Source organism: Lagopus muta, chromosome 14, assembly GCF_023343835.1.
Source record: "Lagopus muta isolate bLagMut1 chromosome 14, bLagMut1 primary, whole genome shotgun sequence".
NCBI classification, from domain to species: Eukaryota; Metazoa; Chordata; class Aves; order Galliformes; family Phasianidae; genus Lagopus; species Lagopus muta.
The window spans coordinates 16,736,613-16,751,887 of NC_064446.1; the positions used below are offsets into that span (position 1 = coordinate 16,736,613).

Below are 15,275 nucleotides of genomic sequence, written 5' to 3' on the forward strand. Positions count from 1 at the left end.
AGAAGCTGCGCTTTTAACGGAGCTCATTAGCGTGTGTGGGGCTGTTAGATGCGACAGGGCAGCGGGACGAGCTCCGCGGCCGCCTGCAGCCCTGAGGAGAGCGGCTGAGGGCGGGGCCTCGCGCACGGGGGCGCGCAGCGCCAGTGTAACCCATAGTAACCAATGGTAACCCGTGGTAACCAACGGCCACCGCGCGGCCCGGAAGCGGAAGCAGCATGTGAGATTCCTCTTCCGGGGCGCGCGGCGGCGGCGCAGCCTGCAAGGTGACACGGTACCGCCATGGGCATCCACTTCGGGAACCTGGCCCGGGTGCGCCACATCATCACCTACAGCCTGTCGCCTTTCGAGCAGCGAGCCCTGCCCAACGTCTTCTCGGACGCGCTGCCCAACGTGTGGCGGCGGTTCAGCTCGCAGGTCTTCAAGGTTGCACCCCGTGAGTAGGCGGCGGGCTCCGAGGAGGCCCGGTGTCCGCAGGGGCAGAGGGAGGCGAGCGGGGCGCTGGGGTTTTGTAGCGAGGTGTCGCGGCGGGGCTGGGTTGGTTCAGAAGCACTGCGGGTGGCTCAGGCCGCTCCGTGCCTTGCCCTGTGTCAGCGTTCCTTTTTCTTGCCAGCTTTCGTGGGCGCCTACCTCCTCTACTCATGGGGCACACAAGAGTTTGAGAGGCTGAAGAGGAAGAATCCTGCTGACTATGAGAACGACCAGTGACTGCACCTCTGAGGCGTTACCACTCTGTATTACCAACGGCTTGTTGTTGTGCTTGTTCATGTAACCGGAGGGATGGAGAGATAATATATAATAATGCCTAATAAACTTTAACTTTGTCCCATGTGAAGTCTCCATCTTACAGCGTTTAAGGTGAATTGCACCATGTTATCTGTCGGGTGAATTCAATGCTGAGAGATAACCGTACTAAAATTCTCTAAGCTCCAATTGCTTTATTTTACATTTCCAGACTCTCTGACTCTGCTTTCAGGAAATATTTCTCAGTGCAGTTAGTTGAAGACAGCCCTTGCTATAATGCAGGTGATGAGAAATAACAGTACAGAGACTCTTTGATCCCTTTATCTTTCAGTAGCCGCTTTTTGCTTGAATTAGAATACATTCTAGTCCTGTACCTGTGAAGAACAAACAGTCTGATATGATACAAAAATTGCCCAACCTGACTGATGGTTCAAAATTGAATATGAGCTTTGACCCTCTTTACAGTTACCAGGTTATCATCCTTATTAATAATAATCCGATGATAAACCGCAGTTCTGATGTTTGATTAGTGTTAATTGGCTGAATTAAAAGCAGTTCTTAGGGAACTGCAGGGAAGTAAAAGGATTATTTTAACACCCAAGGATGATTTGAGGAACTCTATTACTACCATCATATTTTCAAACACGTGACTACAAAATTCACCCTGGGGCTGTTAAACACACGACACGCTTTGCTCTGCAAAGTCCAGAACGTTTGGCTCATTCCTTTATATATATATATATTTTTTTTTAGTCTGTCTGTCTCAAATTCAAGCACGAGCAAAGTTACACATTTATCTCCCTGTTACGATATTCCTGTAGCTGGTACTGAAAATTTATCTTATCTGCAGTGTGACGTTCTTCTGTGATAGCTCCTTTGTGGGGTAAGGGCTGAGCTGTCTGGAAGGCAAAGATGCTCAGTCTCTCACTTCAGCAAGCTGGGGGATACACAGCTTTTATAGCTGAGGGTTTTCTTGTCTGTACTCCCATGTGCAGTCTGAGGTTGGCAGAAACGAGTGAAGCAAGCTACTCAGTGCTACTCAGTGCTGCAAGTTCTGCTACAAATAATCTCTGTTTAACTCTCACTTCAGTCCTACCTTCCGCTTAAGCAAGGGAACAATGAACTGGGCACTCCAGTTCCAAGCAGCCAAAGATGTCGGCAGGCATATTGCATTCAGGACTCTTATTTGGGTCCTATTTATTTTCCCCCAAAGAGTGACAGCAGTTGATTTGTAGCCTGAATAACAGGACGTCTAAGCTTCACACAGTGGGAGCCTGAGCCAATACTTCTTTTTCAATGCCTCTCAGCAGTTCTGTTGAGCACGAGCAGCTCAGAACAGGGCCCAGCCTTTCTGATGAGCTCTCTGCCCCCGTTCACAGACAGCTGGACCACGTGCCGACCAGCTGCTAGACTACTGTAAACAGGCGGCACGTTCAGCTGCCGCTGGTGAGTTTACCTACGACCCAGCAGCCCCGTGAGCCCTGAGCGGCAGCACTGCCAGGCCCTGGCTTTTCACCTTCATGCTGCAGGGTCAGCAGGCGGGCTGGAGCTGCTCCCTGTCTGCTCCCGCTGCTGGCAGTGCCTGCTGCAATCCTGCTGAGCTGTTATCTTTGCAGCTGCCTGCAGGCCCAGCCCGTGCAGCAGGGAGCGAGATGCAAACCTGCAACGGCCGCGCAGTGCTGGCTCCCCCCTGCCGGCTGGGGCGGGGGAGTTCAGCTGAGCAGCGTTTCAGAATCCGAACAAGTTGAAAATTTCTCCCTCACCGGATTTATTTCTGATGTTCCTTCACTGACTGTTAAAAGCAGAACGCAGCCGCGTTTCATGTTTTCTGTCAGTTGTTTAAACAACGGCAGTGGCTACCTACTGGCCAGCACAGACACCTGGACTGCGCTGCATCTGCGTACATGGAAACAATCAGTCCCTTTTTTTCTCTTGCACAAGTGAAACAGATTGCAGCCTAAAAGGGATCTGCAACTACACAGACACTATGAAGAGCCTAGGAGACGCAACAATTTTGACATATCATCACAAATTACTAGTTTTAGCTAGCCAAAAAAGCTGAGAAACAATGACGTGCTGAAGGCACTGCTACAGAGCTGAGACGTCATTTCAAACCTGTGCAGGTGAAGTCAAGACAAACCACTGGCTTTTTTTTCCCTGTCTCTGCTCTGTAGTGCCTAGCAAAGAAAGAAGGAATTAAAACTCAGATGTATGTAAAGAAAGGATTCAGTGGAAGAAGTGCTTGAGAAATTCACAGCCAAATGTAAAAACCCAACAAGAACACAACAGTGAAGTTCAGCTATTTGATCTGCAATGATTATGTGAGACCCAAGAATGTGAAATAAAGACCAGTTTTGATTCCTCCTCACAGGGAAGCAAGACAAATAAGGGGAAGTGGGAAAAGTGAAGAGGAACCCAGGAAAGGAACAAATCTTCCAGCAGTGGATTGGAGGCAATATGCTGCAAAGGGTTTTTATTTAATCCCAGTGAAATTTGGGCTTCACTGTAATCATTTGTAGTCTGGAACCTGACAACATTGCAGGTATTATCTTAATCTATGTAACTTGCCTTCCACGCTGGCACTTATGCCTCCATATTAAGCAATCACAGAAAACTGTAGCCTACTGCATTCACATTTGGATTTATAATGTGGCTAAAGCATAATTATTTTTATACAGTATATTTTATATACGACATATATATATATTTTATACAGACTACTTGAATTTTTATTTTTTATTTTCTTTTTTTTTAAGAACAGGCTGCTTCAAAATCTGCATGGAGAACTTGACACAGCCACATCAGCATTCTGTTACTCTGCAACGGAAAGAATCATTTCCTGGACAGAAACAGCACACTCAGACATACATGGTAGCTGAATGCATAAAATCCCACCAAAAAGGAGTGAATACTGACAAGGTGCATTTACAGAGCAGTGATCTTAGAAACGCACTGCTCCTACTTGTCTCAGTGGGAGATGAGTGGGACAAGCATGTCTCCACTTGGATATTTTGGAAGAAATGAGAGCAGCATGTAGTCCTTTTTAAACACTATTTTCTCCAGGCTGTTGGCAATCTCGTATCAGCACAGAAAAGTTTAAGATTCCCCTTAATTACAGTCTGCCTGTCCACAGCAGTGGGAGTTTTGTTGGCACCTTTCAGAAGGTGAGTTACACTGTGAGATACAGATACAGCAGTGTTCATCTCAATGAACCAGTCTTGCTACGTAGAGCAACTCGTCTCCACCAAATCCTTGCAACCATCTCTCCTACCTTTGTGCTTAGCTATCTAGAGATTCACTGCACATGAGGATCCTTGAAGGAACAGATCTGTGATTTACCTATCAAGTAATAACATAATTTTTGCATTCCAAACCCCACATGGAAAATATTACGTCTGATTCTCAAGTACTGCTTTGTGGACAGGAAGGTTAAATGGCTTGGTGTGATTCTTTTGCACACCGAGAATGAGAAGCAGAATTGAAAGTTTGATTCTCTGCTCCAAACACTCTCAGGAGAAAAGTATTTCCCTCCCAGCTGGCAAACTCAGAGCTGTGCATACTGTAACTGTCCCAGAAGTCAAATAAGGTTATGGCTTTTTGATCTTCACCATGATACTGTTGGCCACCCACACTTTTACTTGCAAGCACACAACAGAGTTCTGGTAACATGCTAGATAGACTTTAAAGAAGGAACAGTTGGCAAATCTGGTAAGCTGACCAGACAAAGTACAGGTGGAAGGAGAGTAAATTATTAGCTAGATAGATAGGCCTTGAACCAGATCACTTCATAGATGCTAACTTTGTAATTCTCTCTTGCTCCTAAATGAACTTTGTTCTTGTAACGACTGACAGCTGATGCAGTGATAAGAGAATGAAGTCTATAAAGATCTGGCTGTACCTTGGGAAGTTCTATTCGGGGCTCTTCCAACCTCCTCTGCCCACGGCTGCTCCTCGGTTGAAGGGGCAGCTCATACTGTGAAGATGCACTGTTTGAAAACTGCGGTGTTCCTTTTGCTCTTCTCACTGCTGCTCAGTCAGGTAAGCACATACAACTGTTTGAAGTGCTAGTTCAAATGTCAGGCAGCAAAGAGGTGCACGAATGAGAGAAACCGGCAGGAGTCTGCAGCATGGGTAGAGCTCTGTTAGCATTCAGCATCCCAAAGAAGGAGAGTGACTGCCTAGCGAAGATGGGTTACTCTGGAAAGTAATTGAGCCAGTAACTGCCTCCCCTCCCAGAGTCACTAAAATGGTGATTTTTAATAACTATTCCTTTAGGACTCGGATAAAAGCAGTCATACTTTAAGAGAGCAATGTCTGAAATCAAGGACGATTTAAAGCCCTTAAAAATGCTTAATGATTGACCCGAGCACCAGAACACCCCCCTGCCGACTGCTGCTGATGCTCCTGACAGTTGGCTGCAACTCTGTTCCAGGTGCACTGTGCTTCCCTGCACCAACCACAGCCTGCGCTGAGACAGAAGCGGATGACGCCTTTCTGGAGAGGGGTCTCACTGAGACCTGCTGGAGCCTCATGTAGGGACAACAGCGAATGCATTACAATGCTATGCAGGTAAATAACCCTCATCAATACCAAACCTCAGAGACGCTTGATACTGTGCTGTGTAGAGGAAGCTCCTTCTTATTCTCAGTCAAACAAGATACGGGATTAATTCTGTGCATAAAAGATGCCAGGAATAAGGATGGAGCAATAGATTCAGACCTCTTGTGTTAGCAGTACAAACAGACCAGAGTCCATGTGTCCTTGATGACAAGCCTTAGCCATTGCAATGCAACCCCAAAAAAGTCATCTCAAAAAAAGCAAAAAGAACACGGAAATCTAGACTGAATTTAGGTATTAGCTAAGAGGCCTTAAAATTAATCCTTCTTAAACTATTACCGTTCATTTTAAAGCATATATTAATTAATGGGGACTGCTTAAGCTCTCAGTTCAAAGTGAGCTAAAATACTAAAGCCAACATTCCTCAGTTGCCATGCATGCTGTGCATGTCCAAATACCTACAAAAAGTGATGTTAAAGTTACTTAGAGACTGAAAGCTGATTTTGTGTGGCACCTACTGTACTCCTGCCAGAAAGCAAAAGGGAGAAGAGTAGAACACATACATCATCTACATGCAAATCTATGGGAAAAGGTAGTCAGGCTCCTCTTTTGCATGCATTTGAAATGCTTCCTTTGGTTCTACTGACTAGCATGGATGAATTTTAACAGCAGCCACAGGAAGATAAATAGACAGAAAGGTGTCTCATATGTGTAATTTGTCCACCACTACTGACTATTTAGACCTGGGTAACACGTATTACATCAGTGAGATCCACAGCAGCACCACTGCGACAGCTGAGTAAGATGAGCCCTGCTAGGGCCAGACAGACCTGTAGAAGCCCTGCAAGTCTGAGCTGCCAGTGCCTGATGATGTTTTGTCCTCCAGGAAGAACCGCTGCTTCCTCAGAACGGCCTCCGAGTGACCTGCCATGAAGAACAGCCGCCCCGTTACTGCTGCCATGGCTCAGCTCTACTTGGGACGTATTTATTGACCACTCAGAAGCTACGACAGCAAATCCACAAGAAGTACATTCGACTTTCCTGTCACAGAACTGGCAAAAGGACTTCAAAGAGATGGAGAGCATTTGCTCACTGAGGCTGTACCTCCGCAGCACGCACTGAGGATGACTGTGGCCAAGCTCAATAAAAGGACTCTGCATCTCATGTTTGTTTTGTTTTGTTTGTAATTGTTCATATATATATTTTTTTAAGGTGTGCATTAAAAATTTATATTCAGCAAACTACCTGGATTTTTCCTTGCATCCTGTAACCAAAGTGTATGGTGACAGCACACCAGGCATTTCCAGCACAAGTGCTTATTTCACTGTGGACTTTAGACATTTATCCTTCAACCTGGCAAGCGCGTTGATCACGCTTCCATCTCATTTCAGTCTCAACAGCTGAACTCTTATCCGTACTTCAAATAAAGGCCTGTTAGAAGAGAGAGCAAACAAACTGATAATAATAGTGCTAGCAGATTCAATATACTAAATATATCTGGTGATAACTGGAAGAAGTATTTACTTTTAAATTATTTCTAATCAAAATTGCCGGCGTCCCAAGCTGACCCCCCTGCCTGAAGAATCCTATTATCTCAACATTCCTTTTATCAAAATCAGATTTTGACCAGATAGGCGTTAACTCAAAGAGCTGGGAGAAACAAAGCTGCTTCTGACTGCCAAACACCAACAGGGTCTGAGGCACACATAAATGCGACTGAATGCATCTGCCCTCGTTACGTACAGAGTGCTGGGATCAAACAAGAACCCTCTGCTTAAGAACTCAGCAGCAGGGAGCAGCCAGCCCACTCAACAGACAGGACCACTCCAAAGTTTAATACAGAAAATCTATTTGATATTTATTAAACTTAGTTTCTCCAGTTACAGTTTTGCATTGTACAAAGCATTTTAATGACACAGTAGTTAAAAAGATCTTTACAAATTGAAATGTGATACCCTTTTCTCCAAATATTTTAATTGCCATAAATTTGTTTAAAAATACACATTAAACGCATGTTTCAGACACTAAACTTTCTATAATCTCAATACCACAAAATACATAGAATATACTATACAGATGTGGAAAAAATCTAGTTAGTATATAATACTTTGCTCACCATTAACAGCTTTATTACGTGAAATGCACATACTGACTTAGAAATCCTAATTTTGAGCCCCAAAGTACCCTTTGAAATTTCAAATGTATTGCAACAAATAAAATCACAGTCGGTGTGTTTGTTTAGGTTTTGGTTGAAGACAGATGCCCAAATATTCTGATAGAAACAAAACGCAGCACATGGACTCGTCATGTACAAAGTGTGGAACAGAGACACCCCGTCAGTCACCAGCAGTACCTTTCTGTAGGATGCGTAAGGGCTTCGTTTATAAGCGACAGGTGAAAAGTTACCTTCCCTCACCCACAACCCCCCCCCAAAAAAACCCTTCTTCATCAAATAATAATTTCAATTAAGATAAAGGATTTTTAATAAATATATAAGCACTTTATCCTCCATATACAAAATTTCTTAAAACAATTTAAAAGGGGGACCAGATACAAATGTCAGGAACTGTGCTTGCAAAAGTCACGCCTGGTCCTTAGAGTTGAGTTTTCAGCTGTGTAACGTCAGTGCAGCCCAACAGGGAGGCTGCAGGAGTTCTGTGCACCCAGCGGCACCGATTCCCAGGGCTGCATATAAAAACCAAGTCAGGGAACACTGCATTCCAATTGGCCTGTATCAGCTCCAACAGCACCGCAGAGAGCTGCGGCAGGAATAGGTACGTTTCCATTAAGTTTCCAGGTGAAATTAAAACGTTGACATAAGGACAGCCTATATAAACCCTAATGCTGTCACACAGCATTGCTCAGTCTAGTGTAATTCAATTGAAACTCAGCTGAGATGGGCAGAGAGCAAAGAAGTAACGCGGTCGATGGCTGATCTACAAAGACCAGAGCTCGTGCTGAGAGAAAAGCGTCCCCAGCACATAGCTGAGCCCTCCCACCCCCAACACTGCTGCTTTCAAATGGCATCATGGCATCAGAAACCAATTCCTTGAAAAGTAATGGAGTTTGACACACATCACGATTCCCTGATTGATTGCTTTTAGGTAACTTTCACACTTTGGAGATCTGCCTCCATAATAGCTCTGTACTTGTCCGAGTTGGCCACCAAAAGCTTTGGTTAGTCTTCACACTTCAAGATATCCAGCATTAACATACAGGTTTCATAACACTGTTTCATTAGATGGAGCAATTTAAACCCTGACCAAAATATTTGTCAGAAATGTAAAAATTTGGAAGTTGCTTACTCCCCAGTGGGCAATTCAAACTCGACTTGCTCAGGCCCTTAACATAAATGCTGCGGTGACAGTAAATATCTGTTGGGTAAAGGAAACATTAAATACAGCAAAGGTAGTCTCTCTTTCCAATAGTTTCCCATTCTGGAAAACTACATAATTACCTGCCTACGGCTTTATTTTACTTGCCCCAGGCAAGCACAACATCACTTCCATAAAGTAACGACTCTCCGTATGTTGGGGCCATTCATAAATACATTTCAGGGCTTTTTTTTTTTCTCCTTTTTCTATTGTTATCACAGCAATCAAGCCTCAGCAATCTAAAGGAATATACATTGCACTCCTGTATAATATGCGAGATTTATCACCAGTAAGATGGTGACGCAGCACTCAATAAATAATATATCAATATAGTCAGTTGCACCATAATCTAAAAACAAGTATAACATATACTTTGGACAGACTGATTTCATATATATATACATATATATTAAAAGACACATACAATACAAATTGCATACTGCCATCAAAAGCCAAGAAGAGCCATCCACACGCTCTACTTTATGGCTAATAGTTTCAAATCAAAATAAAAGTATCGGGCTGTTTTACTCTGGCGTCCTGAAGATTCAATTCTAAACAGAAATGGTTGCACCTTATCATCTAGGAACCTGCAGGTTTCACAGCAAACCCAAACAATAGTGATATCTGAGCAAGCCTAGTCTGATTAAGCCATTTTTAAGATTCATCAACTGGGACTGCGTTCAGGAAGGGGATGAAAATCACAGCACTGATATGTATTTGAGATACAATCGTTTAGGGAATCGTTGAGGAAGCCGGGAGCGAAGGATCCCCTCCTCAGCCTCCCCTGCAGCCTGACACCACCTGCTGTGCAGAGGTTAACAAAAGGGCAGTCGGGCTGTTTGCCTGCATTGTGGCACTGGGATGGAAGCATATTAAGTATTTGCTTTTTCTTATAGCTATGAAATCTGACAAAGCACCCGTCTGTCTTTGACACAGCGGTAAATCCCAGAGCAGATATGCTTTTGGAAGCGTGAAGTTTAAGTTTCTCTGATGGAAATAGCCACAGATGAGTAAGGCATTTCTTTTCCAATAATAAGACCACTGCGTATCTCCCATACGGGCAGAAAACTTGGGACAGCACTCCAGGGAACACTTCCCTGTGACAGATTCTGTCAGCCATTTCAGGTCCACGTTGTGACACAACGTGAGAAGTCTTTCAGTTACGTGAAGACAATATTTTGAGACCCGCCGACCCGGGGACAAGTGATACATATTTTTTTTAAGAGACAACTGCGGGTGACACCAAAAGGTATTTGTGGGACTCTAAGGAAATAAAAAAAGAGAACCAATTCCCCGAGATGAGACCATTCCTGCTTACAGTCACGGTGCACAAAGGAGCAAGCCAAAAGCAGCCGCGCCGGATGGTGCAGCTCTACACAAAAAAACCAACTATGAATGCAACTCCTACAAAGGTATTTTTCATATAGCATCAAAAGAGTGCTAGGCACTTTAGAGTATTAGAGGAAAACTTAGCTGACAGTGTCCCATTAACCAGGATGCAGAGTCTGAGGGTACAGAGTTGTGTCTCTAACAGCAAACACGAAAAGAAACGCCATCTTGCACAGTGATTCAATAAAAAGGATGCTCCAACCAGCAGACCTGATCAGTGATTCAGCTGTAATGGGAAAAGTCACAGGTCTGCCAACCAACCACGTGTTGGTTCGTAAGTAGCAAAGCTCTTCTGGAAGTACAAAACACGCTGGAACGCAAAGGAAGCTCTACGAATATGCAGCCACCTTTTGGAAGGTTACTCGTTTGCAAAACTTCTAAACTCTTAAAGCCCATAGGACATACTGCAGTACTGAGAGCGTAGAATTCTATTCCTTCTGTCGAGGTTGCCATGATTTTGGCACTTAACCACAACGACACAAAACTTTAGTGCAATAATTTTTCCTGAACGTGCGCGTTCATCTCTGGTACAGAATTAAGGGTTAAATGGGAGATAAAACAAAGCAGCATTCCACAATCGCACTCCAAAATGTTCAGAGCTCGACTCTGTAAAAGGAGACCATTGCAAGGAGAAGTCAGTTTGCATGACAGACACTGGTACTTTTAAAAAGGAAATGGAATTTTACCCAAGTACTGCAGAAGACCACTGCATACAGTACACCTGGTCCTGCTGTAAAACATCTTGTAAACAGTTCATAAAATCTTCATCTAAAAGTAAGGCATAAGGCACACCAGACATGTTAGGGGCACTAAGCAATACTGAAAGCAGTAGCATTTTAAACCTTTGACTCAGACAAGCACCTCACGTGGAAAGGTACTTTGGTTTACACGTTTTGGGAGCAGTCAACTGCAACTCCAACCATTTCTGTTGCACCGACTCACTTCCTCTCACACGAATATTCTGCTCCATCAAATGCATCAAACATGAATGGGACCTTCATTAATATGGGGTAAATACAAGTTTTAAATCCATTCTGCATCAAAACGATTAGACAACTTCCCTGTAATAGCAGGTGTGCTCCCACCCCACCATGGCTGTTGCACTGTCATGCTGTAGTGTCCATTAACCATCAGACCCGAAAAGGAAAAAATGGATCTCCATCTCTACTTAAGATTCCTGATTTTCCAGTCAATGAAGAAGATGCAAATGGCAGTTCTGGGAGGAATTTAACTACTGGTTTGTTTGTTTGTTTGTTTGTTAAACCACAAAAGGGCGGATTTTGCAAGTGTCAAAAAAATGACAAGCAAGGAAACAAAATGCGTCTTAAATGAAGAGATATAAAAAAGCACAAGATTGTCCATTTCAGAAACCTTTCCTATATGCATCGCACCTATCAGAAGTTCATTCCTACACCATTACTCTGATATTACATCAAATGCAAATCACTGCAATGTTTCGTGATTTGTTATAGTGTTAAATCAATGCTTTGAAACTGCCTTGAAAGCAACCCAAGTCAGATCCAGCTAAATACTTTTCCATATAAATTTCTTTAAAATTCATTTAAATGAAGTATTTTAATACGTAGAAGAATATCTGGAATTTTTCTATTTAGTACAAATTCTGCAATAATAAAACTCTAGCTGTCATTTATTAGTTGATTCATAGGCATTAGGCATGAAAAGTATGGTGTTTCTACACGTTAGAACCTATCAATCCTAATTCCTTTTACAGGTTCTACCACCACAAGACATTACAGAGTAACAAAGCTCACAAAGTACTTAAATAAAGTGTCTATGTTTAATTTTTCCTAAGTACTTGGAAGGGTAAATTTAGGGAAGAAACGGCTAAAAACTGCCCAAAATCGGGCTCTCCAAAATTAAAATTAAAAAATTAAAATAAATAGGATTTAAACCAACTATTTACGTATTATGACGGGAATTCCAATGACCCAATCTATCCATGATAGATTAGCAAAGCTACACCTTTATATGTCGCAAATTTAAAAACATTTAAATAACTTAAGAAGGGAAAACTGAAGGAGTCCATTAACGAGATCATTTTGGGTTAAAACACAAAACACAAATCAGGATGGGAGACACGGGAAAGCATTCCTTGCTCTTAGTGTCAACTAAGCAATGTGTTATGGCAGTCTTCCTTATTGACATGACACAGTGTTGTGGAGATAAATCGGAGGCAGCGAGAAGAACGTGTTCTGTTTTCCATTCCTTCAGTTCCAAGTATCACTTGGCATCCAGGCGCAACCAGTGCAGTCCCTGCCGGGTGTAACGCACCAGGTCTGTCATGATGCTCGAATTGAAAACCAGAGGGCCCATAGCTTTATCCAGTTCAGCAAAGAACTCTAAAGCAACAGAAACACAAATTAGGCACAGCCTTTTGCGTTGGCTGCTGTACGGGAAACACTGCGCTCCCTTCTCAGCACGAATCTTCCAGATGGAGGCAAAAGAAAGGGAAGATGGCAGAATGATGGCAGGAGAGAAAGCAAGGAAAGAGGGCCTTTCTAGTTCATTTCTTTACTCTTTTGCAGAAGACAGGTTGCTAAGCATAATTACACTATGGCCTTCTGCTCAGATGTGTATATTCACTTCAGGATTTCAGAAAATGAAATGCACCAAGTTCTGCTTCCTGCAGAGAACAACTTACCAGAAATGCAAGATTTATTTATTCATTTATTTTAAGCACAGCTGGCAGGAAATGTTACATTTTCTTACAACACCAACTGACAACCAAGACAGCCAGCCCAGGGCATCACTGCCATCGAAGGAATCACTTTCCATCTTCCTTTTGCAGAGGACCCAATTAAGTACCATTGTGCACTGTTAATCATAACTCCAAAATTGAAAACGTGTCAGGATTTAGCACAACACGCAAGCCTGAGGTTATAACTTGCCTTTGCCTACCCTTACCTTTCTGTTCTTTAGACAGCTGTTCAGCTTGGTCCCAAATTTCAGTGGCATAGAGGAAGTTGGATGTAACTTGGACATAGCTGGCTGCCATCTGATGGATCCTCTGGGGGATCGTCACTGAAGACCCGCTCCCTGAAGGGTTGGCTGCCCCAGAAGAGTAATTTCCTGAATTCCCTGGAGACAGCTTTGGAGAGACCGGAGACGGCATACCGACAGGCTTGCTGCTCATCCAAAGAAAAACATTTCACTGTAAAAGGCACGCACAGGTACGGCAGGTGCATCATGCAAACCTCTCTTCCTGCAGCTCAGAACACGGGATGCTAAAGCACTCCCACTTCACACACTGAGAAGTCAAGAGTGGCCCTGCAACAAGTGAAAATCTCTGAGGTTCCTCCAGCTCCTGTATTTTAGCCTCACAGCCAAATCGATACAAGCAGCATCTTTCAATTAAATTCACTGCTTAAATAAGTTGAACCTTACATAGTAATAATGGAAAAATTAAAGCAAGGCAATTATACTGCCATTCTATTTTCAAGTAACACGATACAAATCTGAAATGCCCTCCTAAAATTCTGTTTTTTTTGTTTTTGCTTTTTTGCAGAGTGATCTATTAAAAATCTGTTGTCATATTTCAAGAACAGAAGTAAATTGTTTACTATGGAAAAGCCAATCATGAAAGTACTTGTAGCCATCTGGGCTTCAAGTGCATCACTGCAGCACTAATAAAGCTCTTGTTTTGAGAGAAAAAGCATTACATAAAACAACTGACCACAGAGACAAATGACCTGTGTGTTAAGGACACACTGAGGATTTTTTTGTTCATTCCTCCCAACGAGGAGTTGCCTGAGAATATTTCTGCACAGCAGTCTTTTAAACCTCTTATCAGAACAGTCATCTGAACAACAGAACCAAAATCCAGACCTTAGAGCAATTAGGAATTAGTTCAAAAGCAACCAAGGCTCAAAGAAGTGAAAGCTGCTCTTTGAGCACCTCAGACTCGCAGGTTATGTGGAAAACGAGCTATAAATTAGAAATACAGGTAAACTCCTACTACTTACCTTCCCATACCAGGTGACGGTGCTTGAGAATTATTATAGGAATTCTGTTGGGAAAAAATAAATTTATGTTTATCCTCCAGCTAATTATATTCTATCTGGTTGTTTAATCGGTCATTTCTGAACACGAGTTATTGTGGCTTTTCTTTTAAGCAATAATCAAAATCCCAAATAACACCAAAGTACTTTCAAAATTGGGAAAAACATCTCTTTCAGTGGTGACTAAGACACAAATCAGCAAAGTTTTAACTTTGTTATACCAACAACAAGAAAATTATTTTAAAATTCTCTTTGAAGCCAACTAAATTTACTAAAAACAAAAGCTGCACCAGAACATTAATAGGAAGCTATCATTAGGACCAGTGGGATGCTGGCATTACAGTCATGCTGTATCCTCCCAGCTTTAAACTATGCAGCTTGAACGCACTTCCAAGGTCCAGTCCTAAATTAGGACATGCTGGAAGTTCCCATGCAGCAGTCTGAATACCAGGCAGAGGAATTTTAAGTGATGCAGAGCTTCAATTTGATTAGTTTTTTAATATTTGAAGAAAATATATCTCCAATTACCTTCAGATGTTCAGTCAGAGTTTTAGAATATTTCAATGCACTTTCCTTTTTCAGTTTGAAAAGCCTTAGGTATAGTAGAGACTGGCACCGAAGACTAACCAAAGACAGAACAGCAAAACATTCACAGTTAAAGTCAAGCTTATCACAACATGCTGAAAGTCAAAAATTGAGTACCTGTGCTTTTAAAAGCTTTCTCCCTCAACATTAAAAAGCCAACTGTCAAGCTGTACCTAGCAGAAGTCCCACACCACCTTTACTTCTCAAGAAAGTAAAGAACAGTTTTGTGCCTTAAGCTGAAACTACAGTTTGCAGTGACACAGGTCATCTCCAGTTCTGAGCTCAGCTAACAACTCTAATTTACTTCCTACAGAAGGGGTTCATTTTTATTTTTTTTCACATCAAGAGTCTGGTGCATCCTGCCACAGTTCCCTCTTTTCTTTTCCACCTGACAGTCAGCTCTGTTTTGCTACTTGCTGCAGCCATTTAATTAATCCAGGAGGCAAATGACAATTCTTAACAGCCATTCCAAGTTTTGCCATTTCACTGGGTGAACACACAGCAAGGACCCCAAATCTTTTTGCTGTTACTCCTCTCAAATCCAACCCAGAGGTTCACCTTTCCAAGAAAATTTCAAATCAGAATCATAAATTCATTCAATTGAGTAAAG

The 15,275-nt window shown here is 42.6% G+C and overlaps 3 protein-coding genes across 5 annotated transcripts in view; 2 read left to right on the forward strand and 1 right to left on the reverse strand.

Annotated features, from left to right (window-relative positions):
• Positions 1-206: 206 nt before the first annotated feature.
• Positions 207-828, forward strand: LOC125700486 (cytochrome b-c1 complex subunit 8). The gene is made up of 2 exons (XM_048961147.1): positions 207-433; positions 611-828. The coding sequence occupies exons 1-2, from the start codon at positions 280-282 to the stop codon at positions 703-705; spliced, it is 249 nt and encodes an 82-aa protein (XP_048817104.1). The 5' UTR covers positions 207-279; the 3' UTR covers positions 706-828.
• Positions 829-4,562: 3,734 nt separating this feature from the next.
• LEAP2 (liver enriched antimicrobial peptide 2) lies at positions 4,563-6,462 on the forward strand. Its single transcript, XM_048961148.1, has 3 exons — positions 4,563-4,779; positions 5,174-5,310; positions 6,185-6,462. Exons 1-3 carry the CDS (start codon positions 4,723-4,725, stop codon positions 6,219-6,221), a joined length of 231 nt encoding a protein of 76 aa, XP_048817105.1. The 5' UTR covers positions 4,563-4,722; the 3' UTR covers positions 6,222-6,462.
• Positions 6,463-7,132: 670 nt separating this feature from the next.
• The window catches only part of AFF4 (ALF transcription elongation factor 4), a 48,646-nt gene continuing 40,503 nt past the window's right edge, over positions 7,133-15,275 (reverse strand). For all 3 annotated transcript variants that reach the window (XM_048961145.1, XM_048961144.1, XM_048961143.1), the window contains 4 exons: positions 14,609-14,702; positions 14,045-14,088; positions 12,987-13,207; positions 7,133-12,421 (listed from right to left, as the gene is read on the reverse strand). In XM_048961145.1, the coding sequence (XP_048817102.1) occupies positions 12,303-12,421; positions 12,987-13,207; positions 14,045-14,088; positions 14,609-14,702 (478 nt within the window). In that variant the 3' untranslated portion in view covers positions 7,133-12,302. The remainder of the gene's footprint in view (positions 12,422-12,986; positions 13,208-14,044; positions 14,089-14,608; positions 14,703-15,275) is intronic.

Excerpts from the sequence above, each read along its gene's own strand:
- LOC125700486 (XM_048961147.1), top strand. The coding sequence starts at position 280 with ATGGGCATCCACTTCGGGAACCTGGCCCGGGTGCGCCACATCATCACC. Across the intron at positions 434-610 it reads GGTCTTCAAGGTTGCACCCC|CTTTCGTGGGCGCCTACCTC; the intron begins GTGAGTAGGCGG and ends TTTTCTTGCCAG.
- LEAP2 (XM_048961148.1), top strand. The coding sequence starts at position 4,723 with ATGCACTGTTTGAAAACTGCGGTGTTCCTTTTGCTCTTCTCACTGCTG. Across the intron at positions 4,780-5,173 it reads TCTCACTGCTGCTCAGTCAG|GTGCACTGTGCTTCCCTGCA; the intron begins GTAAGCACATAC and ends ACTCTGTTCCAG. Across the intron at positions 5,311-6,184 it reads TGCATTACAATGCTATGCAG|GAAGAACCGCTGCTTCCTCA; the intron begins GTAAATAACCCT and ends TTTGTCCTCCAG.